General features: G+C 39.9%; 1 protein-coding gene across 1 annotated transcript; it reads left to right on the top strand.

Moving 5' to 3' along the window:
• The first annotated feature begins 2,092 nt into the window (after window positions 1–2,092).
• Window positions 2,093–26,441, top strand: bcap31 (B cell receptor associated protein 31). The gene is made up of 8 exons (XM_026367815.1): window positions 2,093–2,234; window positions 3,888–3,987; window positions 6,584–6,684; window positions 6,944–7,088; window positions 13,418–13,553; window positions 21,095–21,221; window positions 22,096–22,196; window positions 23,672–26,441. The coding sequence occupies exons 2-8, from the start codon at window positions 3,896–3,898 to the stop codon at window positions 23,696–23,698; spliced, it is 729 nt and encodes a 242-aa protein (XP_026223600.1). The 5' UTR covers window positions 2,093–2,234; window positions 3,888–3,895; the 3' UTR covers window positions 23,699–26,441.
• Window positions 26,442–27,590: the final 1,149 nt, after the last annotated feature.

Here is a 27,590-nt window from a genome sequence, read left to right as displayed (position 1 = left end):
ATTGGATCTATGACATTTTCACATGGGATTGTTTAGTTTAGGACAGATTCAGGTGTCAGGTGTTTTTCAGGAAGCTGGAGCATCATCTCACCATAAAGAGCATTTGTTATATGATATGTTAGAAGTTACCTGGCTAAGTTAACCTAAGTAATCCTGCTTGGTGCAGACTGATGGACATTACAGGTGCTGGTCATATAATTAGAATATCATCAAAAAGTTGATTAATTTCACTTATTCTGTTCAAAAAGTGAAACTTGTATAATATATTCATGCATTACACACAGACTCATATACTTCAAGTGTTTATGTTTTTTTATTTTGATGATTAGAACTGACAACTAATTAAAAACCCAAATTCAGTATCTCAGAAAATTTGAATATTACTTAAGACCAATACAAAGAAAGGATTTTTGGAAATCTTGGCCAACTGAAAAGTATGAACATGAAAAGTATGAGCATGTACAGCACTCAATACTTAGTTGTGGCTCCTTTTGCCTGAATTACTGCAGCAATGCGGCGTGGCATGGAGTCGATCAGTCTGTGGCACTGCTCAGGTGTCATGAGAGCCCAGGTCGCTCTGATAGTGGCCTTCAGCTCTTCTGTATTGTTGGGTCTGGCATGTTGCATCTTCCTCTTCACAGTATCCCATAGATTTCCTATGGAGTTAAGGTCAGGCGAGTTTGCTGGTCAGTTAAAAACAGGAATACCATGCTCCTTAAACCAGGTGCTCTAAAACGTCCTGGTATAGAGCTGCGTTGACCTTTGACCTCAGAAAACACAGTGGAGCAACACCAGCAGATGACATGGCACCTCAAACCATCATTGACTGTGGAAACTTTACACTGGACCTCAAGCAACGTGGATTCTGTTCTTCTCCTCTCTTCCTCCAGACTCTGGGACCCCAATTTCCAAATGCTAAATTTACTTTGATCAGAGAACATAACTTTGGACCACTCAGCAGCAGTCCAGTCCTTTTTGTCTTTGGCCCAGGTGAGATGCTTCAGACACTGTCTGTTGTTCAAGAGTGGCTCGACACAAGGACTGCGACAGCTGAAACCCATGTCTTACATACGTCTGTGTGTTGTGGTTCTTGAAGCACCAACTCCAGCTTCAGTCCACTCTTTGTGAATCTCCCCCACATTTTTGAATGGGTTTTGCTTCACAATCCTCTCCAGGGTGCGGTTATCCATATTGCTTATACACTTTTTTCTACCACATCTTTTCCTTCCCTTCGCCTTTCTAGTAATGTGCTTGGACACAGAGCTCTGTGAACAGTCAGCCTCTTTTTGACCTTGTGTCTTGTGTCAGTGGTCGTCTGTCAAACTGTCAAATCAGCAGTCTTCCCCATGATTGTGTAACCTACAGAACTAGACTGAGAGACTAGTTCTGTAGGTTTAAAGGCCTTTGCAAGTGTTTGGAGTTAATTAGCTTATTAGAGTGTGGAAAAATCCTTTCTTTGTATTGGTCTTAAGTAATATTCTAATTTTCTGAGATACTAAATTTGGGGTTTTCATTAGTTGTCAGTTCTAATCATCAAAATTAAAAGAAATAAACACTTGACATATGTGAGTCTGTGTGGAATGCATGAATATAATATACAAGTTTTAATAATATACAAGAATTAGTGAAATACATCAACTTTTTGAAGATATTCTAATTATATGACCAGCACCTGTATATTAGAAAACCAAAGCTGACATTCCTGCACTTTCCCATGAACACTGGGGTGTTTTATCTTTTGGGTTTATGTCAATGCACTCAACTGAATTGTTTTGCTGCCATTTGGCTTTTTCAATAATATTTTGTTATAATTTGTTTTACTTGTTATCAGTTTGATGATTTTTGTTAAACAGTTTGAAGTACAGTACAGTTTTCGAAAGCTGAACTAGATTTCTTACTAGTGTAGACTAAATGGAAGCTTACTAACCTGTCTCTAATGGTGACATTATAAATATAATATTAGAAATTAGAAATGATCTCTTTTTAAAGACCTTTTTCTTTCTGTGTGCAAATAAAGTTTGTTTCAAATGGGCTTCCACGTCATGGCCACACCCATCTTCAGCAGTTTAGCCAATCACGTTTCAGGATCAAGATGAGGTGGCTTTAAACACCGGAAGTCGGCAGTGTTTTTAAAGAAGCTAAGCTAGCAGGCTAATTTACCTGTCTGAGCAGAGACTTCAGGACTGAGCCGCGGCCTGTGAACCGATTTTCTCTCAGTCCGAGGAGCTTCTGCGGTGAGTGCGACCCTCTGAGTAATAATGAGTGGTTAACTTTATCACGGACTCTTGGAGCTTATTGTGCTAACTTACACTAGCGTGCAAATAACAAGTCAACAGTTTAGCTAGGCGTGTGGCGCGAAGTTATCTCGCTGATTTTATCAGAAAGTAGCGGGTTATGAATAATTATGTTATGTACAGTTTATAAGGCTGCAGTTCGTGTTAAGGGCAACATTACACAGTTAACACTGTAATAGAACATCTCACCCAAAACAAACCGATATCCAGTAAGTAGACGGAGCCCACAAGCTAACCATATAATGCTAATTGTGTTAGGAATGCCAGTCACAGTGCAGGAAATAGACGGGATCAGAGGATGACGTTAGAAGGCATATTCTGAAGTAGGTTATAAGGCCTAGAATATAAAAAAAAAATCATAAACCAGCGTAAGAATTTGGAACGTTGATTATTTGTGCGTAATATTTTAAGTCAAGTTATTTTTTGTTCGAAATCAGCGAGAAAACTGTCACAGACTAAAACATGAATATAGTACATAATACAGCTAGTTGGAGTCATTAGTGTTGCTGGTGACACTCAGATAAAAAAACCCTCCGTTTATCAGTAAATTAAAAAAGTTCACAACATCAGCGACGTGTTACAGGAGTTGCGGGTTGTTGCAGCATTGCATGACACAGCTGCTCTGAGCCGCCACACCCCCCAGGCCAAGATCGAAGTGAGCTTCTGAATCTGCAGTTAAAGTGGAATTACAGGATTGAACTGAGCTGGAGACATTAGTTGATCATTAGAAAACAGCTGCAGCAGCCATTTGGATAATCATCCAATTGTTTTAGTGTCGTTTGATTCAGCACCAAGAGAAAGTGTCAGGATTTGCTCCTTTTCTTTGTCATGAGTAATAGAAACTGATTATCTTTGGATTTTGGACTATTGGACAAATCAAGACACTTGAAGATGCCTGTTCAGAAGGGACACTTCTTCGTTGACATTCAGGGATTTGATAATGAAAATAACTGTCCTTTTACAAAGCTGAGATTCCTCATTGCATTATTTGTCAGACAACTAAGTTAAAGCTTTAACTCTGTTTAAAACTCGCTTTTAATGTCATTAAGAAAAAGGATATATGAGTTCACTTTGTTTCTTTATCTAGACACCAATAGACCAGATCTAGCTTACAAATCCTTACATTATATCTGTCAAATAAGGAGAATATTAAGAAATACACTTTAGTTGATTCACTGTTGAAAACTCATTGTGAAATGAATACAAAAGAAGATTTTGCCATCTAAATCACATCAGACAAGTCAGGATATTTAAAAACATAAGTCAAAGTACTTTACTGATAATTGTGTCAAGTATATTTAAATAATTATCACAACACAAAAATAGATCAATATCCCCATTTTATATTAGTTCTAATATTTGTTTTCATTCAGTATCAACTCCATTTTGATAGAGTGATGATAAAGTCTTATTTATGCTTTACTTCACAATACTAAATAGAATAAATATGGTCTGTTAGTGAGGGAGGAAAGTAAGTGACTGCACAGGAATGTGGTCTAATCCACATTGAAGTCAGCTTCTATTTGACCCCTGACCTACTTTAAGGTGTGGTTTTCGACCCTGTTGAACACGTTTTTTGTGTTTCCTGTTCAGGAGTCAAGATGAGTCTGCAGTGGACGGCAGTGGCCACCTTTCTTTATGTTGAGGTCTTTCTTGTCCTGCTGCTCTGCATCCCCTTCATCTCACCCAAGAGGTCAGAACACACCTGTCCTTTTCTCACCTGTGCTGCTTCTCTTTTTAATTTTAAATTTTGTTTAGTCATTAACTTTACTAAAGAGGCTCCTTTAGAGGATGGGGCTTGTTGAATTAAACAGCAGAGTTCAGTCTCTTCTCAAACACAGGGCAGCTCTGTGAATGTGATCAGATCAGAAAACATCACACCTCCTGACTGGAAACTGAAGAGCTCTCATTAACTCAGATCAGACAGTGGAGATGTCACTGCTCACTGAGCTGCTGTTGGTGTGTTTTTTTTATCAGTATTTACATCCTCACTAAAATTACCGACTCTCTAGATCTGGACAATAAAACCATCTCCACTTACAATGATAAACACTGAGATAAATGATGAATCATCTTGATAAATATATCTGTCCTGCATCTGGTGCAACTTTCACCCAGCTACACTGCAGCAGTAACGTTACTGCAATAGCCTGTTATTGGAAATGTAGAAATTATTACACATGGGTTGAGTCAGACACTGCTGATAAAGAGAAGTCACTTCGCTTTTGAAAAGCTGATGAAAGTGTTTTAAGATTTTAGGATGGAGAGTAAAGAACGTCATTACACTGTCACCAATACTGACGTGTAGTTGCAGACAGTCTTACATGAGCTTAATTAGGGAACTTATTAAACCATACTGCTGCAGAGAGGATTAAATTAGTGATTCAAATATAGATGAGGATCTAGAATCAGAACAAACTGTCGGTTATGTAGGATTCAAACAGAATATGCCACTGAACCAGTTTCCTCCAGTTCTGCACTGGTCTTGGTTTCTGTTCAGAGGAACTGAAACTCTGGGACAGATTTTCAAACCATGACTGAACAGTGACTATTTGAAGTTTTCCAAAGTCTTCAGTGTGCTGAGCTAGAGCTATGTAATAACATAAAATCCAGTTCTGCTGGTTAGGTTCTACATAAGTTATAAACTTGTGAGGCAACTCCTTGTTTAACATGTTCTAATTTTTAGCTTTGCTGATCACATCAACTACAGGCTGTAGCTGACTGAAACAGCCGATTGTTCAAAGCTTTGTTTTAATTGTTTTATTTTACAACAGCCAATAACTGTAAAGTATTCAGTTTACAGTGGGTTAGGAAAATAATCAAATCATCACACCTAAGAAGCTTTGATTAGTTCTGTTAAATGGCTAAAATGTTTAATCAGTCATCAACAATAGTGGAAGAAAAATTTTTAATCGACTAATCATGAACATGTACTCACAAAGTAAATATCTGCTAACAGTCACTAGTCTGCAGCAAAAATACTGGTTTAAAATGAAGAAACAACATACAAGCATGAACCAGATATTGCTATATGATGAGTTTGATTCTGATACAGTGGAAATGGAAACTATCCTGTATACATATACAGTATACAGAAATGGTTTTAAAAGAGTCTGAAAGAACTGAGTTCACAATTTTTTAAGTGAGCAGTGAAACACATTCTGCATAATTTCACTGGTAGTGACCATTAAAACACTTGTTCCTAATGTACTTTCAGTAAGACGTTTCAGTATTAGTTCAACCATTAGATGGATGTCTTCTAAGTTTCAATCTTTTTAGTACCAACCTTCAGGTTCCTGTTCTTCCTCAGAAAAGAACCCGTCCTGGAAAAGAGGAAGAAGCATTGTGTTATAAAGACTATATGTTTGGAAGATCCCTACTAGATGTGACCTTTTTTGCAGATAAAGTGCAGATAAATTATTGGACATTAAAAAATTATCTTTTCAGGGTTTTTTGATTTGGAGTGTCAATTGTGCATGTTGTCATAAATTAACTGTACATGTACACTTCCTGTCCAAAAGAAAGCCACACACTCTAATATTTTGTTGCCTTTAGCTTTAATTACAGCTCTCATTCACCGTGGCATAGTTTCAATCAGCTTCTGCAATGTCACGTTTATTCTCGTCCTGAGTTACCTTCATTTTTCTCTAAGATCTTGTACTGATGATGGACAGTCGGACGCTGCACAAAGTCTGTCTTCTCTAGCACATCCCAAAGATTCTCAGTGCCATTAAGGTCTGGACTCTGTGGTGTGGTGTGAAAATGATGAACCTAGACCTGACCAACTGCAGCAACCCCAGATCATAGCACTTCCCCCACAGGCTTGTACTGTAGACACTAGACATGATGGGTGCATCATTTAACCTGCCTCTCTTCTTACCCTGATGCTCCCATCACTCTGGAACAGGGCCAGTCTGGTTTTACTGGTTATTTTTGTCAAAATATATTTCCTGTTTTTTTTTCTTTTCGGCCACAAGATGGAGCAAAAGCCTCAGATTAATTAATTTTAGTCCATCTTCTACTGAATCACAATCTGAGTGAGCTTTATTGCCAGGTATGTTTACACATACAAGGAATTTGTTTTCATTAGAGAATGACAATGACTAGACAATAAGAAATAACAAAAGAAAAAAATAGAACAGGTAAACGAGAAATAACAAGTTGACAATTGTATGTGCAGGTATATTACAATAGAGGGTTTTGTATGTGCAGGTATATTATGTGCAAATTCTAAATGTACTGTGTTTCATCATTTCTTTCTACTGATACTTCTGCATCCGATCCTGCAGGTGGAATAACATCTTCAAGTCTCGTGTCATCCAGGTCATCGCTTACTATGGCAACACTTACTTCATGGTGGCCATCGCCATCCTGGTCTTCTTGCTCATTGGTGTGTATGTGTTGAAGAAGCAGTGTCAGTAGTTTTCATTATCACTGAACATCTTTATGTTCACTGGGAAAAATGACCCAAAATAAATAAATGGTGGTAATTGTTTCTGTTTACCGACTATATTAGCTTTCTAAAGCCCGATTTACATGGTCACCAGAAACTGTTCACATGTGTTATGTGGACTGTTTAGCACACAGTTAAAATTGTAAAATATTTCCTTGCATCTTCCTCATGTCCGTTATTGTGTGTTTCTTGGCAGATGCTTTTCGTGAGGTGAGGAAGTACAGTGTGACAGAGAAGGTGGATTTGACCAATAATCCAACAGCTGTCGAACACATCCACATGAAACTGTTCAGAGCTCAGAGGAACGAGTACATTGCCGGCTTTGCACTGCTGCTCTGCCTGTAAGATACACACACACACACACGTTTGTTTTTTAGTAAAGGCACTCACTGTGCCCTTATCCCTAAACGGAACCCTAAACCAAGTTTTCAACAAAAATTCCACAGGGATCAGACCCGATTCGTTTTGATGACAGTTTATCTATACAACCAGAGACAGACATGTGCCAAACGTATGCACCAGGAAACATTAAGGTTATCTGACAGCAGCAGAAAAAGCTTCTTTGTTTGTTGTCTTTGGCTGAAAAGCAAAAAAGTTTGGAACGACTGGATGGGAAATAACCAGCACATAGCTACAGTTCACAAAACAAACATCTAGTGTACTTGTCTGGTGCGCACACACACAGTTGGCACGCTCACACTGGAGAGTTGAATTCTTGGCTGCATGCAGACCTGATCAGATGTCAGAAGTTACATTATGTGGACAAAGACACATGAATTGGTTTAAGTAAGTAGTAAAAGTAAAAGGTGTAAAATACATACGAATTAAGAGTAAAATCAGTTCTACAGGTGGGCTGTATATTACCATGACAATAGTTAATTATTGTGCACACATATCACCCATTTGTGAAAGGCTTGAAGTTACAGTAGATGGATCGTCAGATTGTTATTAAAACTCAGTTAATGGCAGAAAATATTCAGATAACACGACCTCTAGACCTCAGATGAAAAAAACATGAAGTCGCTTGGGATCAGTGTTGTCAGTCCAAAGGGAGGTAATATTTGATGTTTGGAAGCATACGGTATTGATACTGAATTTTGCACTGCTGCAGTGGCCACATAGCCTGATTACTGACTAGATTTAGCAATCTTTCAGACCGTCTGTAAGCTTTTTTTTAACCAAAAAGTGATTTTTCACAAACCTTTGCTGGTATTTCTCAGTAAACATGCTCTCATGTGGCTGAGACTCCTGCACTGACTGGATTCAGTGTGTTTGGGGGAGACGGCAGCATTTATAGAATTGTGAATGAGCTTGACCTATCACTGGTCCACATTGCTTGTTCTGGTAAACTACGTGTCCATTCTTTTTGTTCAAGCTAAATGTAAATTTAGTATTTATTTTTCTCAAAAGGTTTAATAGTGAGTTCATGGCACAGTTGGACAACGTCTCAGACAGCAGAATCTCAGTTGGTGGAAAGAAGACAAATGCTGTTGTTCTATTAACTGTACTCAGTTTCTGAAACAACTGCATACATACTTTGTCACTGGCACAGAGGTGGTGCAGGAGTGGGCGAGTGCTGGAATAAACCCTGAATGGGTTACATAACGAGTCACTTTACTACGTCTTACTCTGACACACACAGCGACAGGCAGACTGGTCTAAATACAGAGGAATTTTACAGTAGCATGGAAAGAATGAACAGCTGGTGTGTTTCCATTGACAATCTACACAGGGTAAATCCTGGTGTGAATCTGTCTCCGTCTCTGATTGGCTGACTGCTCAGACAGGGTCGGACATCGGCTGAAACTGATTGGCTGGAAGAGAGCTTGTTGTTGGGCTGATGGTCTGTGAAGTTATTGATCAAACAAGAAAACAGTAGAGAAAGTTCTTCACTAAACTTAACTTACAACAGTTTCTAAAGCACCCGGGGCACTGTATAACTTGTAAATAAGAGTAGGATGCAATGATTTAAAAAGCAAAAATCAAAAGTTTATGCTCAATTTAAAACTGTATTAAATCAATCAATAACTACTTTGTCCCCAGGGGTCAATTATTTTTGTAGAAGCACATGACACAGGGAAAACGGACACAGTCAACATAAAGTGCATAGTGGAAGGGGGCTGGGAGGACTGGGGACACCTTTATCACCATACTGATAGCTGAATGGTACGACAATAACTTATCAAATGTTAAATCTGAGAATCTCTGCATCAGCTGTTTTTATTTAACAACGACGTGTTTGGGATCTGAGACCAGTTAGCTTAGTTTTAAAGGCTGTTTCCCAGTATTGCGTCTTGTTGGAATTCAGCTGTTTCACAGTTGTGGGCCAGTTTAGGATCAGAACTGTTTTACATGTGTGTAAATTGCTCCAATAAACCTAAATTGCATTAATAGTGAAAGTGAACCAAACTAGAGAGTTGTGTGACTTTGATAAATACTTGTTTGCGTCGTGCCTTCTTCAGACCTGAGAAACTGGGCTGTAGAGGGCAGCAGCATCATCGGTTTGAGTCTGTGTTGTGTTGTGTTCTGCGTGACTCAGTGTGGCATGTAGTGCTGCAGCTGCTAAAACAGAGTACAGGAGGAAATGCTCCAGCGTTTCGATTGAGTCCTTGGACAGACGGTCCACTGTGAGCCGGGACTGTGACTCAGGAATTTCCAGACTGAGCCAACAAGAAAAACTGGAGCACAAGTTTTTGGAAAGGGTGAAGAGCTGGCAGCTGATCAGATTATTTCAGGCTTGTGAAGTTACTGACCGCCATATTTGGATCTGAGAGCATCATCTCCTAGAGACAGTCAAACATCTGCTTTTTTTTGACCTAGTAAACTACTGCCGAGTAGGCCAGCACTGGAAACTGTGATGCACAAGGATCCGAAGTGTTGGTCTGAGACCACAAGTGTTTTTTTTTTGTTTGTTTGTTTGTTTGTTTTTTTACATTAGCTGTTAGACTTTTATGACTCAGTCGACAGTGTTAAGCGCTGCCTGTTTACGTTACGTTTGCATTTCCTGACCTAGTACATTTTCACTCAGCACACTTAGAGCTCAGTCTGCAATGTCCTAAACTTTGATCAGCTCATAGTTGGCACATTCACCTGGTGAAACTTCGTCATGCTGTTATTCATGGCTACACCGATGTGGAAAGAAAAGCCGAGATCAGTTTGTGCTGGTTCTGTACATCCTGTATGTTCTGTTCCGTGTTATGTTCTGTGTTGTCTGAAGTTCACACAGATGACATGAAGAAATCAAGCAAAATACCACAAAGAAACTTGACGTGTAAACTAAGGTGGGAAAGGCTTCACTGAAGAGACCAAAAACAATAGCGGACCAAAACTCGTGCCCAGTTTCTTCTTCTGTGGTTTAACGGCACCAGATTAAACTAACTAGCTCCCGTTAGCGCCACTAACTGTTGATGTCAGTGAAACAATTCCTGTTATTTCCTTAAAGGCTGTAGATGCAGCCTGAGTTTATTTGCTTTCTTTTGCAGATTTTCCTTGAATTCAGTTAAAACCTTGGATGAAATCCCACTTCATGACCTTATTTATGTAGTATGGCTAATTGGGGCAGTTCCACTTACAACCTTTACTACAGCAGTCTGTTTTGTCCATTATTCAGTGTATAAATCATTTCTCATTCTTAGAGAAACGTTTGGTTTTCCATATCACCAGTCTCTTTAATTTGAAGCCAGTTCTGTTGATGGATCTGTAATCACTTAGTCAGAATGTCAGTTTTGGTCACCCTTCAATTATTTCCGAGCCCCTAGTCGAGTCGGGTACTAACAGCTGCAGCCGGTGCGCTAATATTCAGGTCAGATCAGGTTTTCAGGAATAACAGAGGCAGTGGACACTGACTCAGTTAAGATTTAATTTAGGTTAGAAACATTACATTAGGACATTGTCTTAGCTCTTTCTCTGTTAGTGCAACTGTTATGCAGCTGCAGCTTCTCTTGGAATTTGGCTGAACATCAAACCCCCAACGACATCAAAGGAAGCTAAATTTGTCGACTTTAATTACATGTCAGAATGTCCTTGATTGGACCACCGCGGAGGTTTTTGCCTGCTACTTCCATACTACTTGATCTGTGATGGTTTCAGTCTTTTCAGACTATTGGTTCCTGCTCTCTTTACAAAAGGCTTTAGTGGGTATTAAAGTTTGACATTTTATTCACAAAGGTCTTCAGTCTTTCCTGCTTGCTGTTATGTTTGTCAGCAGTTGTCAGGAAGCATCAATAGATGAAAATTTCTCTCTGTTGTTGGGTCTCTTTGTGGAGGTTTTATATCTGTCTGTAGAGGTTTTATGTCTGTTTGTTTTGGTTGTGATTTTTTTTTTTGTTTATTTACTTCCTGGACAGTAATGGACACATCCAGGTTGCATTAACTGAGTAATTGTATCTTTATGAATTATATACCGCTGGACTGTGCCCACAGTACGGAGCCCCGGGTCACGGTCGTGAAAAGTTTTCAGAGCTACTTTTGCGTTCCCTCATCCTCAACCGTGGCTGCTGAGCAGCAAGTATCACTGTAACTAACAGAGATGGAGACAGTTAACAGAGGACATAATGGCAGTGCCGAGGCTGATTGAGACAAACTATAGCTGGGATTGTGACTGTAGGCGTATCTGTGCTCCAGTTGTTTTGATTCTGATTAACCATAATGAACTTATATAGACAAAATCGACTCCATTAACTGTGTCCATTTGACTGCAGTGCTGTAATATGTCCAAATCAGGTTATGTATAACTTAATACACTGTTATGGTGACGTATACTGTCGGTAACGGAGAATGCCGTGGTGATAACCGGGTACAGCCTGGACAGGTCACTGCAGATCTCAGATGTGGTTTCTTGTGTAGGTCCCTATTTAGGCTGGACTTCAACTATGTCTGCGGATCAAACTAATGAATCCTTATGATCCAAACAGTCCAGTCAGGTTATGTATAAGTTAACACACTTGTCACTACACATCCACAATGGATATATTAGGGGAGAACACAGATATAATGACATGTTATGAGACGCATATATTGCTAATCACTCCTTTTAAAAATAGCTCCAATAGGTGCTCGGCCACTGTGCATATAGATGTTGTAACCATCATAAACAGCAGGTACAGTCAGAAGCATAACAACTGAAGCACAGGCACGTCTGTATTCACAATCCACAGGCCTGGTTTAGAGTATAGTGTTTATTCACACTGAGCAAATACAATAATAACTGGAGCACAGATACGGCTGCAGTCACAATCACCAGCTCCATCACAGCTGTAGTTTCTCTTGATCAGCCTCAGCAGCGCTGATTCTGTCCTCTGTTAACAGTCTCCATCTCTCGGAGTTACAGTGATACTTGCTGCTGAGGTTGAACCCACTCTCTGGACACAGCCAGCGGTAATCTACTGCAGGATACGGGCTGAACTATCAGAATAGAATAATATGGATCAGAGATAACGCAGAAGTATTGTTGGGGAAGTTCCTTCTGTGACCCTTAAGAAATGTGGAATGAATGTTGTTACGTTTATGCACTAAATAAATAATTTAGTTTTCCAGCGTTAATCTTCAGGTATCACTGTAAAACATGTAGTACAGCTTTAACATTATAGAGAAAGAAAGAGGTATTAAATTTAATCAGGTGAACACCACAGAAAGTCTGAAGAGAAGTCATGTTAAATTAAACATCTAAATCACGTCTTGTCCTTTAAACACTTCCTCACTGACCTTTTGACTTATAAGAACGGGGGCAGCAATTCTGTATATTTACCCCCTCCAGGCCTGCCCACCCTTGGTGTGACTCACCATTACATCACCACCTGTCAACACCATGCACAGCACATGCAACACACACACCTCAGCTGGGAAATGTCAGGGGTGACTGTGTGTGTGTGTGTGTGTGTGTGTGTGTGTGTGTGTGTGTTACTATATGTGAATGACTATTTTAGGTTGTGTGGTGTGTCATTCAAGCCACAGGTGGACGTACATGTGTAACAGCTGATGCAGCAGGTTTTCTCAGGTGCTTGTTCTTCATCACTGCAGCTGTACGATTCATCGAGCAGCTTGTTGTTTTTATGTATGTCTGCTCTGATGTGCCAAGTACAGCTGCAACCATCCAATGAGGTATCAGAATATTGCAGCTACTACTGACCTAGCCCCACTGACATGTAGCAGCTGCCTATTTTCTGCTTCCACCTTCTCGGACCTGATAATATACTTGACCAAGTATGCGTCATGTGATCTGCAGTTGACCACGTGATATCCAATCCACAAGAGCCTTTAAATACGTACACCTGTTGCTGATCTTGTAATGAATGAGCCTGATGAAGCTGTGAATGCTTTGTTCTGCTGTGTGAATGATCGTGTAGAGTAGTTTTCCTGCTCCAGTTCAGTAGATTAATGAGCACAGTGGTGCACATGATTATCACTTGCTGTGACAATTTGCTGCTTCCTTTTTATTGTCTCACATGTCCATGAATAGAAGTTCATAATAAATCTGACAATAAAACTTATTTGTAGCTTGTTCCTGAGATATTCAGTTTTTAAAAAGAATAGTGGAACAAATTAAAGCACAAAACCAGATATTTAAAAATTGATGGTGCACAAATCGTTCTATTAAAATACTGAAAGAAGATAGTAAACTGTATTTCTTTGTGTCTGTACTGACTAGACAATGTGTGTGTTTGTGTTGCAGGTTGCTGCGTCGTCTGGCCACCCTGCTCTCCCAGCAGGCCTCACTTTTGGCCTCAAATGAAGCTTTCAAGAAGCAGGCAGAGGGCGCCAGCACAGCTGCCAAGAAATACATGGAGGACAACGAGCTGCTGCAAGAGGTGACTCTCTCACACACACACACACACACACACCACATTACTGTGAATGAATTATATGAAAAATACAAAAAGATTTGAGACATTTGTCCCAAAGACTCAGGACCAAGTCGTGTTTTTGGACGCTGCAGTTTGTTGGTAGAAAATTCAGACTGGATCCGATGAAAAGGGTGATATGAAAAAGTCGACCATGGGTGTTTTAAAAAGAAGCATCTCTTCCTCTGTTATTCACCAATCCCGTAACACGGACACACAAAGACAACATTTGTTGTCACAGCACTGATCTGCAGCTGCTGAACTGAACCAAAAACACTGAATTTTCAGAGTAACACCTTAACACACAGTCTATTTTGCTGTGTGGACGTGCACACACTCCCTGGTAATTGGACCCGGGTTTGTCCAGGGTGAAGAGATCACCGAGCACTCCGATGCTAAAAGCAGAAATTGCTTCATGTGCATGTGACAAGCATTCACACAACCACACACACCCACAGGTTGATTCATGGTTGTGGTTCAAGTCAGGTTTGGTTTCCAGGAAAAATTTCACATGCATAGTAGTTCTGCAGCAACGTGAATGACTTAAAGTAGGTTTATTAAACTGATCTCTGCTGTGTTTGTTTCACCACTAAACCAACTTTCTCACAGCCACGAAAGATCTACAGGTTTCAGCAACTGTCCTGTCCAATCCTGTCCTCAACATCTCAGCGTTTCCAGACAGAAATTAATCGCATCAACCACAAACTCAGAAATCAGGAAAAGTCTTGATAAAATGTTGGAGTGATTCAGAAAGTTGAGAAACCGCTGTCTTTAAGTCACAGATGCTGGTAAACTTTCAAAAATGACTGATCGTGACAATATGACCTCCTTGAGGGGGGGGTTTTCACTGGGTTTTCAAAGAGCTTTGTTTAGTTATATGCTTAGAACTCCCTAAGTCACCTAAGTGCCAATTTACTTTAATTTGACTTAAGGTGCTGAGCAAAAACACTTAATTTTGTTAATGATGTAAAATACTCAAACTAGTACGATGGATCGATGGATCGCCTTCACCAAGAATTCCTTGTCTAGTCAAACCAGCACAACTTTCCCACCACTGCAAACTGAAGAAGCAGTTTGGACGAGTACTGAGACGTCTTGAGTCCAGTCATCGTGACTCAGCTCCTGCTGAAACAAAAGCTGCTTTAATAGTGATGTCGATACCTGAACAGGATTTAAAATGAGGTTTTCACAGGTTCCAGGCTCACAAAAAGCTGACCCAGAACTGATGAAAAAACTGTTTAACTGTCTAACTGTAGTGTCACATCAATGCTAAAACTAGAAAGCACTAAAGTGCAAGTTGTAAAAAAAAAAAAAAAAGCACTGCAGGTTTTAATATATTTCATAAATTTCCCACTCGAGCGCACACGTTGCTCATGAGTGGAGAAGCATATACGATAGTTTTTCTTACAGTGCAAGTGTTTTTTTTACACCCAGCTGTTCTGCACTAGACTGACATTTTTGCGCTCGGAAGAAGACATGAATGACAGAATGTTGCAGACAGGGTATATACTAAACATGTCTAGGCTATGCAACCAGTTAAAAATGTACATTTTACTTTACACTGTCACCTGGCGTCTGTACAAAGCAGCAAAAACCAAACAAATCTCCAAACAAATAGAGCGGGGTTGTTGTGTTTTCTATATAATTCTGTATACAGTTATATTCTGTAAGGTCTGAAACCTTTAACACTGTAAAGTGCTTTGAGATGACTTCTGCAGTGATTTGGCGCAGTACAAATAAAATTGAATTAAACATGTTTGGCTAACTCTTATAGGAAGTTGTCAAGGACAGATTAGTGCGGGACACAGTGGAGGGTCAGCAAAGAAAAAAATACCTTGAACACCTACCTTGTTTTTGACAGTGTTCTCCAACACAACTGTGAAAACACCACAGGGAATGTCTTTTGTAATTTATTGAATCATCTGATCACAGCCACTAAGCTGGTGGTGGGACATCATCTGAAAAAGGGACTAGAATTAGATTTGCCAATGTGCAGATTTAAGACAAAGACAAGGAAATCATGGGAGCAGATGAAAACGATGTAAACCTGAACATGGGCATCCAACACAACTCTGGAAATGATTGCATACAATGAGTTTGCTGTGAAGTGAGATGGTCTCTGGTGGTAAATGTAGGCGTCATCCTTGAACTTTCTCTGGCTGTCCACTCCTCCTGGTCAATATTTCTTCGTCCCTCTACCCATTCTGTGCTGTGATTGGTTATGGTCTGCTGTTCACAGTCAATGAGTTTAGCTGCACACCTACTATCTGTTATGCCTCATACAAGTTGAACACATACCATTATTAGGCCAGTTGTTGCCTTTATCAAAGTCTTCATGTAAAGAATTGCGCCCCTCCCACAAAGCCTTCAGCCGATAGAATTGGCTGCAACGCCACCCACTCCCACACTCCAAACGGCCTTAACCACCTCTCCGTTTAACCGCAAGCGCAAAATTGTCAGTTGAGCAAAGAGAACAGCTGAGTGTAAAAAAACTTGGGGCAAAAGAAAAACTGTCAAATCAAGAGGTAAAAGGACATTTGAGAGATAAAACTAATAGAATTAGAGCACAATATAATAAACGTGTATGCAACTCTATATTCGGTGCTTACACGCGTCACATTTGCGCTCTTGAGTGGGATATTTATTAATGCAGTATGTTAAAACCTGCAGTGTTGTTTTTTTGTTTGTTTGTTTTTTTACTCCTTGTATTTTAGCACCTTCTAGTTTTGACATTGATGAAACACCATAACAACTCCACAGTTCTGACTGTTCACACTGCCATAAGTTGTTAACATGTTTAAAGTTTAGAAACTTCGTCAGTTTTTAAAACAATTGTGGATTACTGTTCTAATAAGATTCAGAAGACAGTTTAGTTTTTATTTACAGTCATCACAACTCACCCCTGAAATCAAAATGCATCTGTAATCATCATTATACAGTTACTGTGTTGAACTCTCCCTTTGTATGTTAGCAGCCTAGAACTGCAGAACGGTTCAACTGCTCTATGAAAAATATTTTAAGTTGCAATATTATGATTAGCAAATTAATTTTGACTTACAGTATGTACTGTCCCTGAATGCACAAAGAACCACAGCTGCTGATGTAAAACACAGACAAGCAAACGCAAATGAGGGGTCCATTTACAAGAAGAAGAAATATCTTGCCTTTTATTTTTCATGTAAAAACTTTCACCTTTTTTGTAATTTTCACTTATTAAAAAATATGCAAGATTAAAGTTATTTTAAGCCACAACAATCCGACAACAAAACATGAAATAAACATCTGGCCACAGCAATGTTTAATTCTGTTTCATTTGAAAATCTACTATCCATGTCAGGAATCACGTAGGAATTATTGTTTTGGTTAGTCAGTGTTAACAGGTTGCATCAGTATATTTTACACCAGATATCACTGCTGGTTTTGAAATCTGATCCATTTCCAGTGAAGTCATGTTGACCTGTCTTACTTCCTTGTCTCTTGCAAGCGTCTGACTTTGCTCACGTACGTTTTTTTTTTTTTTTTTTTTTTTTACCTTTCCCAGCTTCTGTGGTCTAACAGAATGTTTGTTCAGCAGAGCAGATGAATTTATTTGAGACTTACTCATCAGTTTATCATTGTTATATTGGGATTTCTTTTTTCATTTTCACCCAACCCTAGTTACCACAAAATATTTACACTCACACGCACGTTCATTCAGAAAAACAAAACACAGAAATGTGCCAGAGTTACGCCCATCAAATGCACCAATCGTTTGTCTCAAAACTCACACACCCCAATGCTGCCGTTTTTATTGTACATGTGATTTGATGAAGTTGTCCTTTCTTTCTGACAATAGTTTGATTAACAGCGGGTAGAAGTTTATTGTGCAACCATGTTTTTTGAAGTCATTCCTTCTGGGTGCGGTGCTTTTTCTCTGCTGTTGGGAAAACAACTCTACAGCCCGTAGGGGATGTGGATCATCCACATCCCTCTTCTTTGCATGTGTGAGGAAGATATGAAACCATGAGCCTCATAAGGTTAGTTTAGTTCATGTTGACTTGCAGAGACCCGCAGAAGCTCAAATGCACGTGACTCTGATAACCGCCACTATTTTACTACAGCCGCTGAAGATGACTCAGCTGCCTCTGTATGTGTGTAGATGTATTTCTATGGTGATACGGTACCGTTGTGGTGATGACATTTTATTCGTTCCTCACATTCAGGGGCAGTTTAATAGAAATTAGAATCAGGATTAGATTAGGGTTGGGTTTAGTGGTGGTGCATCAGATGTACATCACCGCCAGCCTGTGATAGATGTTACTGTAAAGGCCAGTAACATGATCCTCGTTCAGACCACCTGCTCCCTCTGACGTCAGTTGTAATCACATTTCAAGCTGCTAAACAAAGAAAATTCCATAACTAGTCTTGTATTTGAAAACTATAGAGAAACTAAACTCCAAGTAGAAAAACCTGATTTCTTTTTAAATGACTAATGTTCACTGTTCTCTGCAGGGGAAAGCCACTGATATCAGTACTAGCTCTGGAAATCAGACCAGGACAAAACACAGGATCAGCACCACTAACAGGAGCACACAGTTTAGTTGTTAGATTGGGTGTTCTGGTGGAGAACGTCTCCGTTTAGTTCTGGTTTGTTCGACACCATGAGCACAGCGAGCACGTATTGGTTTTATACTGATGAGCATGAATTTCTCTAACTCTGCAAAACTGTGAAGTTACTCGCCGTTCTGGGTTTGTAGTGGCATGGATAGGTCACACCCAAGCTGTCTGTCTGTTTGAACTCCTGGTTCAAACCCAACACAACTCTGACTTAACAACTCAAAACAAAAGAATTAACCAGCAACCTTAGAGTTTTATCATTTTATGATTTCTGGTTCTTGCCACTGAATTTACCATAAATAGCAAACAGAAGGTTTAGCAGGAAAAGACTGAATGATTAAAGTGATCCCAGTCGAGCACATTTTACTAAGAGAAAGCTTATTGTGAGCTTATTACCAGTTTTTAATCAAACCAAGACCTTTGCTCAAGATTCAGTTTAATTTGTTCTGAACTTTATGTGAAGCCAGAATTGAGTCATCTGCATATTAAATTATATACTTCATGTGTTTTTTAAACGTTTCAGAAATTGCTCCAAACATGCCACTTTGGACTTTGTCTTCATTTGTGAGGCTGACGCTCAGTGTTGCACTGGCTGAATGAGGATCCTCGAGGTCTTGTGGCCTTTCTGAACCTAAGACCTCGTGCTGCTGGAGTCGGTTCACAGAGCAGTAAAAAAGGGTTTTATGGCCGAGCCTCCTCAGTTAAAGGTCTGAAGCTCAGCAGCTGTTTCACTCCGTCACGCTGAACCACAGTGACACTTTAATCAGCTAAAGTCATTCAGAGTAGTTTCTAAACAATGTGAGCATCACTCTGTTTCAGTGGTGAGAAGAAAATAAGAAGTATTTTTACTCAAATGTATTTTATTAAAGTATTTCAGTTGTCTAGTGTTTGATACTGTAGTACTACTCCCCTACATTTCAGAGAGCATTGTACATTTAACTTTACTTTAGTTACATAAAAAAAAAGATCAGTTTATTTAATCCAACACACCCTTAAAATATAAACAGACTCTCCAACATGTCAGATGTGAGGTGACAGAATAAATCAGGGTTGAGTTGTGGCTCTGTCATGTGCAGTATTTAGGTGTGCACTTCCTCTTCAGTATAAATGTGACTAAAACTATCACATATTATAATATTTATAAGCAACAACCGATTGTTGATGTCCTAGTGAACTTAAACAAAGAGACCGACTCTGAAGGACTTCTATAAAAATATTCCCCAGCCTGGTAGCAATAATAAGGCTATAAAAAACCTGTAACGTAATGCAGCCACTCTGTTTTATTCTTATTTTTCAAACCTAATTTCCAGAATACTGTTGCCTTAAATCACCAAAAATATTTGAACTAACTGGAATCGTAGATGTGCTCCTTGTGCTCCAGTCTTATCCTGACCTGCTGTTTAACTGTGTTGTCAGAGAAACAGGTATTTGTGTGTGTGTGTGTGTGTGTGTGTGTGTGTGTGTGTGTGTGTGTGTGTGTGTGTGTGTGTGTGTGTGTGTGTGTGTGTGTGTGTGTGTGTGTGTGTGTGTGTATACATTGCAGACTTGAATTCATCCAAGCCGCCAGTGCCACTATTTCTGTAGTGGTAGTCACATTGACAGGGACAGGTGTCAATAGCAAACGCTCCGTCATCCCCACAGCTGCCAGCACACACTAACTTGCAGTCATGATCATAATCAGCTATAAAATACTGTAGGACGAACAAATGTTAACGTCCAGAATCTGGAGTAAAACTTGAATTTATAAAACACATTGTTCCAGCATTGACACATCGTTCTGACTTTAATTTACAGAAGAAATATTAGACCACGGTCACTGATTTATAACATTATTTACAGCTGCTGAACAGATGTATGTCTGAGATCTCCACGTATAAGTTAAGCAGGCACGTGCCAGCCAATCAGGAAGCAGGATCTTCTGCAGTTGGTGTGTCACTGAAGTCGGGACTGAGGTTCAACACCTGTTACTCTTTACCAAACGCAGGAGACTTTAGACAAGAAGTTTAAAGCTGATTTCTGCATCTGTATTAGTGACACATTAGAAAAATAAAAATAAATGAAAGTAAATAAGTAAAAAGGATATCTGCACTAAACAACTGTCATGGATCAGTGTTTTTGTTTGTTTGTTTATTGGTAATCCATTGATTAGTGCGATACACAGGCTGCAGTGATGGAAGATGAGCTGGATATTATTAATAGAGCTGGAACGATGTATCAGCTAATGTTGGTTTGTTGCAGTTATATTTGTATCAGTGTATATGTCAGACACATACTGCAGATAGTCTTATTGTCCCAGAGGGAGATTTGTGTTTCATAGTCACTACATAGCCTCTTGGAAACATTCACATACAGTGTAATCAGAAAGTTCTCAGACCCTCTTCACTCTTTTCCGTTTCGTTGTGTTGCAGCCTGATACTACAATCATTTAAAGCTTGTTTTGTTTAGTTTTTCTCATTAATCTGCAACGTATGAAAAAGGAAAACTGAAAGATCACAATGGCAAGTAATGAGAGCGTTTGAAACAACACTTGAAATTTGGCTGAGATTTTCTCTTGGTCGTTGCTGAGCTGTTTCTACACCTGTGATAAATTTAGAAGATGTCTGGCACAGCCAGGACTCTTCCAAAAGCCGGTCGCCAAACTACTGGGGGAGAAGGGCTCTAGTAACGGAGGTGACCAAGAATCTGATGGTTCCTCTGACTAGGCTCCAGAGATCCAGTGTGGAGACTGTGGATAACTGTCCCAGCAGGTCTCCGCTGATCTGGGCTTCATGGCAAAGTGTCTCGACAGAAGCCTCTCCTCAGTCCAGATCTATGGAGGGCTGGGTCTTATAATAACCCATTAAAACAACAATAAAACACACTACATATAAGAATCGACACGATTAACACGTCTTCTTTCTCTCTTTCAACAGAAACTGCGTGATGCTGGTATCGAGGTGCCGGAGGGCGGGAAGAAGGGTCCAGGACCTCAGGAGGAGAACAAGACTCTGAAAGCTGAGGTGAAGGCCCTGAAGGAGGAGTTGGAGACCAGCAAGAAAGGTGAGGAATAGGAAAAATAAACAAGATGAGAAGTGAGGTGAAGCAGAACGTACAGAACATGTAGGAAGAGCTGGGCACCACCTAGAAAAACTGATGGCTAGTCCATAAGTGTTTGGACAGCTATAGTTTTCTAATTTTGGCTGCGTATGACACCACACTGAATCTGAAATGAAACAATCTAGGTTTGCTCAAAGTGTGAACCATCAGCTTTAAACTGAAGGTTTGGACACAAATACTGGATTTGTTTATTTACAATTAATGTCCAGGTTTACAGCCAATAACTTTGCAGTTTACAGTTGGCTGCTCGGCTTCACTCCTCAGTTCATCTACAAACAATTAGATAAAAGCTCTTTTCAGCATCACAAAGATCAGACTCTACTTTTTAGACTATACAACACAACTCATTGTTCAGTCTCTGCTCATATCTTACTGACCGTGTTACCGGCTGCACCATCAAACCTCCAGAGGATCCAAAATGCAGCAGCACGTCTCATTGTTGATCAGTAACAATACAGTAATGTCACATATCTTTCTGATTCTCTTTTACCATAAGCGATAGTACTTTTACTTTGTTTTTGTTTTGTTTTACTTAAAGTACTTAAGTACATACATGACATACTTTTCTTTTTCCATCCAGTATAACCATCTGAATGTCTGAGTACCAGTACCAGTGTCAGTGAAAGACTCATAAAAACTAAATACTCAAAGCAACAGTAAGCAGTGGGCACTCATGCCCAGTACTGTGTCAGCCTGCGGCGTCAGCTTGTCACAGTGCTGGGATGGATTTTAAAATCTGGAAAAAGGAAAAGATCTAGGACTGTAAATAGGAAGTTAAAATCCAACACGTCTTATGCTTGTTGTTGGTGTTTTCCAGCGCTGCAGAAGTCAGACAGTGACGTTTGCGCGATGAAGAAACAGGCTGAGAGCCTGACCAGAGAGTACGACAGACTGCTGGACGAGCACAGCAAGCTGCAGGTAACGCACACAAAGACCTCGGAAAATGGAACAAGCCTACGGTGCATGAGGATACGATATCTGGCTTCAGTTACTGTTATTGTGTTTCTGTTATTGCTTTACTTCATGACTTTTTATATATCCTGTATAAACAGGGTAGGAAGAGGGACTGTCTTGTTTCTAACAGATCACAGTGTAGCTGTAAGATCATTGTGTTTGATAATTAAAGTGAAGCTGAGAAAACAGAAAACATGACCAGCACCACCCTTTCTGGTGACTTATCACTTCTAAAGAAGAGAGAATCAGATCTGGGTGGAGCGATGCAACTTTCCTCCCATTAATACATTAATAATAAAACATTTGCATCGCTTTTTCCTCTGAGTCAGTTTGAGTCACCTCAATGACGTTTCTCAATCTGCAACCAGCTGTTGATCTCTGACAGGGGGTGGGAGGGTGGGGACAGTGGTGGCATCAAGGTTAGAGCAGGAAACGGAGGCTGGCACGAGCTTTCATTCACATTGTCTTCTGCAGATTTTTAGGAAGTACAGTGAATATTGAGCTTCGCTCAATGGGATGATCTTGTCTTTGCTTCGGATTTAAGAGCCGCTTGGGTTTGGATCAGACAGTCTGCATGTTTGAAGCTCTTTGAGGAACAACTAGTCTTTAGTGTAGTAATAAGGTTATAATACATTTTAGTTACACAGCTCTTCTAGAGACAGGCACTCGGGCAGTGGGTTTACTGTACTGGGAACTGATTACAGCACTTTTGTCTGTCTCCAGCTGCTGATATGTCAGTCTGACACCTGGTTACTGTGATCGAGGTAGGGAATTAGGGAAACCTGATTTTCCCAGGTAGATTCCCCCCGAAAACGCAGCTTATTTAAAACAGACTGAAACTGAAACTAACACAAAGCAGCTGTAGAAGAATAAACACATGTAAAGAGCAGGTCAGCATGTTCCATGGTTACTTACATAACTGGGTTTCTCTGAGTAACCTCCAAAGTTAAATTAATGGAAACTAAGTCAGCTGTTTTACAAAGACAATAGTCTTATTCTGTAAGCTGCGTGTAGAAATAATCGTGCAACTTCAGCCTGAAGTCGATAATCAAATTTAACTAAAGCTGAAGGATGAAAGTCTGTTAATGTTGTTTTTTAGTAATGGAAAACATTTCATCTGTTTCTTTTTTTTAGATTTCTATTTGAAAGAAGAGTTTCTGTCGTCTTCTTCAGTCTTTCTGACTTTTTTTTTTTTTTTGCCCTGACCTCTGTCTGCAGGCATTTGTTTTACTTAGAAAAGGTGTTTTATGCGCTATTCTGTGTCTGCAGGTAATTTTTCCCACATTGAATTCCTTCTGCAAGTATATACATTTTTTTATTTCTAGTTGTCGACAGTCGTATGTATAAATCTGGCTTTTTTCTGTCTGCTGGCAGCGTTTTTCTCTACAGTTTTCAGACCATCTGAAAAATGTTTTTACTTCCCTCTTCTCTGTCTGCAGGCGAGCAGTGACAAGAAATCTGACTGAGAAGGATAAGAAAAGTTTGCAGCTTCTCATCTTCATCATCTTCTGCGGCTTCTATATCCACCTTGCCGTCCTGCTCAGAGATGTCCTGTCACTTCCTGTTGGTTCAGCTGACATCCCCGGGCTGTGATTGGTTCATTAAACTGTTGAGAGCAGAAGATGTTAACTGTTCACCTTCTGTCACTGTTTTATTCATCTTATTGTTTCATTTTCTTTTTTGCTTTCACTTTGCAAGAGTCAATGTTTTTCTGTACAACTGTTAAAAACAGAATTACTTAGTAAAACATTCCATTTCCTGAAACTGCTGCATGTTAAATTATGTTTTCTGCAGAAGCAGAAAGTTCATCAGTTTCTTTCCTGATACCTGTCTGTCTAGGCTCATCTAGGTTAAACATGTCTCTTTAGTCTTTTTCAGTCAAATTAAATCTGAGAGTTTAAAAAGAATCAAGTCTTGTACTTTATCAGTGTTTAAACCTGCAGTTTAAACACTGATACCTCGATTTCAAAGCGTGCGTCACTTTGTACGAGCAAAACAAAACAGCTGCTTGTTTCTACCACATTTTTCAAGGTTGCTCATTAATTGATTTGAAAATTGAAACACTCATAACTGTGAAATGACACGTTGAAAAGCCATTAGTCAGTGTTTAGTTTGGTTTTAGCAACAGTTACCTTAATGATGTCAAGTTATTTGACAGTCGCATGACGTCTGCCGACCGCCACGTCAGAATGCGCTCCGGTTTTCCTGAGACTGTGATCCGACTCATGTTCTGCTTTTGTTGCCTGGTTCACTAAATGAGTAGAAAGATAAATATACTAGAGATAAAAATAGTTCCTGAGATTACTGAAAGGGTCCACTGGCTCGGTGTCCCATGACTTGACACATGACAGACGGGAAATAACTGAGACACAAGACGGTGAAACAGACTCATGGAACGAGAGTCGTAGAGGTTTTACATGTCTGTACCAAGAGGCCTGATGGAGGAGTTCAGCATCATCCTGCAGGAACTTCTCTTTGTTCTCACCTCGGTTGGTGATTTCTGTTCATAAGTAAACTGTTCAGGTTCAGGTTTAATGGGTGATTTTCCCTGTGGTGATAAATAACAGACTGTTGTCGCTGTTTTAGCTTCGTCAGCTTTAATCCCTCATCGCCACAGTGTGACAGAAGTTGGCTGCTGTAAACAGGCGTGTAGCTGTGAAACGTGTTGTATTAGCAGAACCAGAAACCATTTTCCTCTTTTGAGCAGCTTCAATCAGCTGCTAATTGTAGTTAAGTCTTCTGATGATACACGATAACAAATGTGCAAAGATTCCAGTGACAGAAAGCTTTAAGGAGCGACATGATGTGGAAATGGGTCAAACTGTTGGGGTAATGTAACATCACAAGATGCTTCATGTCAGTCGTGTGTCTTTGTCTTAGCACATCTGGCTGTTTGTATAGACGACAGGTAACAGCTCACACTTCACTCCCGTCCAAACCAAGCAGAGACGCACTGAAAGGTCGGTGGGACTTTTGTTTTGCATTTCAGTTGTATTCAGTCCAGTACACCTGTGTAGCATCTGTCTTTCTGAAGCTCAAATGATCAGAAATGTGTAAATTCAGTTGATTCGTTGATTATTGAGATCACAGTTAAAGGTGGTGTCATAGTGGACTGATGTATATTTTCAGGTACCGACCAACGTGTGGTGAATGTAGGTCAGAGGATTTGTTCACACCAACTGCATCTGTTTGGAAAAGAAACTGAGGACGTGAGTTTTCTTAAATAGATCAACTTTCCCAGGATGCCTGCAGATCTTCAGAAATGATTAAACGATGTTAACCTGTCATAACTTAAGTCTTATATTTCTAGTAACCTCATCAGCTGGATGTGCTAAAACAGGACATAATGATAAATAAACTTGGGCCGTTTCAGTTTATTAATCCTCTGATGTTTGATGAAGTTGAACTCTCTGAACTCTGCAGAAGCTCTGTGTAAATCTGCACATCTTAAACCTGCCGGCTGTTACTGAGAAAATCTTCCAAACCCGTCTGTAAATGTGTAATCCAGATGTTTTCCCACGGTTATTCCAGTCATCCGATGCTGTTGCTGCTGCCTGGTTAAAGTGAATGTCTGATCAGAAACTTCTGGTTAATGCAGCGTTGTTCGCGTTCTTTTCTTGCAAAACTTGAAAACAAAATATTTCTGCCAGTAGTTATTTCAGTTATTTCCTGGAACTTGTTGACATGAATGGAGCCACTCCTTCTGCTTTATTGTGACGGTTGATCGATGCTCACTGTGTGATTCACTAGAGGTTTTCTTGTTGTTTCTCTGGGTCGTCAGGTGATTCCCACCTTTATTATGGTTCATTCATTTACAACATCATGTTTAAATGTGATGACACATAAACAAATATAAGATGAAAACCATCTTTACTTTGTTGTGATTCACGTGTGTATCAGCTGCAGATTGTACAACTGCATGTGTTTTAGTTACGGCCTTTAAACAATAAACTGAACACAGGTTTGGACAAAACTCTGCTGTTTAGTCTTATTCTGACCAAACCTCAGGCTAATTTTTCATTATTTAAAAACCTGTTGCTCCTTTTTTCCCTCTATCACAGGAGCTCTTTTTTCTTTATGTTGTTGATGCTGTATTAATCTCTAGAGGGAGCTGTTCACAGGTACCATTGGACTTCTGAGGTGAACTGCATCTGGGCTCATCAAGAAAAGTGCTGAAACAAACCAGCGAAGGATCTCCACCTTCTACAGGTATCGTGTTTGTCTGATGTCCCCTTCATTCTCATCTAGCTTAAAGCTAAGAAAAAACTAAACTGAGGAAACTGAAAACAAACCTCATGATCGGGCTTTAATGATCCTGAAGTTCAATTTAATGATCCACGAACAAATAAGCTTGATATGTTGTTTGATATGATGTTTTAAAGAAGAAGAAAATGGAAAAGGAGGCTTCACAGCAGCAGAGACGAAGGATGAAAGCAGCCAGGTCCAGAGAAACAAACCGGCTCTACAGTGAGGTGAGCGCTCACCTTTCAGTCCAACAGTCACTCAGCAGTCAGGACCTGTCTCGGTCCTTGAGCGGGTCGAGCGAAGCTCGGACTCGAACTGTGAGGCACAGTGGACGTGGTCATGGCTCTTGTTCAGTTTTGGTCTGGACTCAGCTGTACGTCTGTGTCTAAACATAGTGAATCTTCACCTGCTCCTCCTCCTCTCGGTCTTATTAAGGCAGCTAAACATTCATTTGGTATTAGAAACCAGCTGGAGCAGCACTGCCAAGACTCACCACCATCTCACCAGATCAGCTTTCACAGCCGATCCAAGTGCCTTGTCTAAAACTGCTGACATGAGCACATATCAGGCCCAACGTTTTTTAAAGCTCCGGTATTTCTGTCTTCAGCTTCTGAGAACTTCAGCCTGTTGTAAAGATGCTGGGCTGCAGAGAACTGTCAACATCAGTCAGAAACTAATCTGATTCTTTTTAAGGTAGAGCACTCGCATAACATGTTACGTACTCTGCTCCCTTAGATTCACAGAGTGAACCAGTTCAAGTAGCATGTTCCTGTTCCACCTTTGTCGTGTGTCTTTACCCTCGTTTAGTGTTGTCTGTAATGTTAATGACTGTTTTCATGAGCACATCCAGCTCTTTTTTACTCTTGGCTGCTTGCTGTGTCCTGTTTGTTATAAATTTGTATATGTGGTTTCATCCCAACCCACCAAGGCAGATAGCCGCCCACCCTCAGCCTGGTTCTGCCAAGTAACTTACACTTTTAATTTTATTGTATTTTATTGTTTTAACGTTTGCTCTTATAATGCAAAGCTTAAGAAAACTGTACTATTTAATTTAGATTAAATAGTACAGGAGGTCCCGTCATCCACTCCAGCCACCTCGAGCTGAAAACTTGA

This window comes from Anabas testudineus, chromosome 7 (genome assembly GCF_900324465.2).
Source record: "Anabas testudineus chromosome 7, fAnaTes1.2, whole genome shotgun sequence".
Classification (NCBI taxonomy): domain Eukaryota; kingdom Metazoa; phylum Chordata; class Actinopteri; order Anabantiformes; family Anabantidae; genus Anabas; species Anabas testudineus.
The sequence above is the reverse complement of the archived record's forward strand: the minus strand, read 5'-3'. Positions and strand labels throughout refer to the sequence as shown.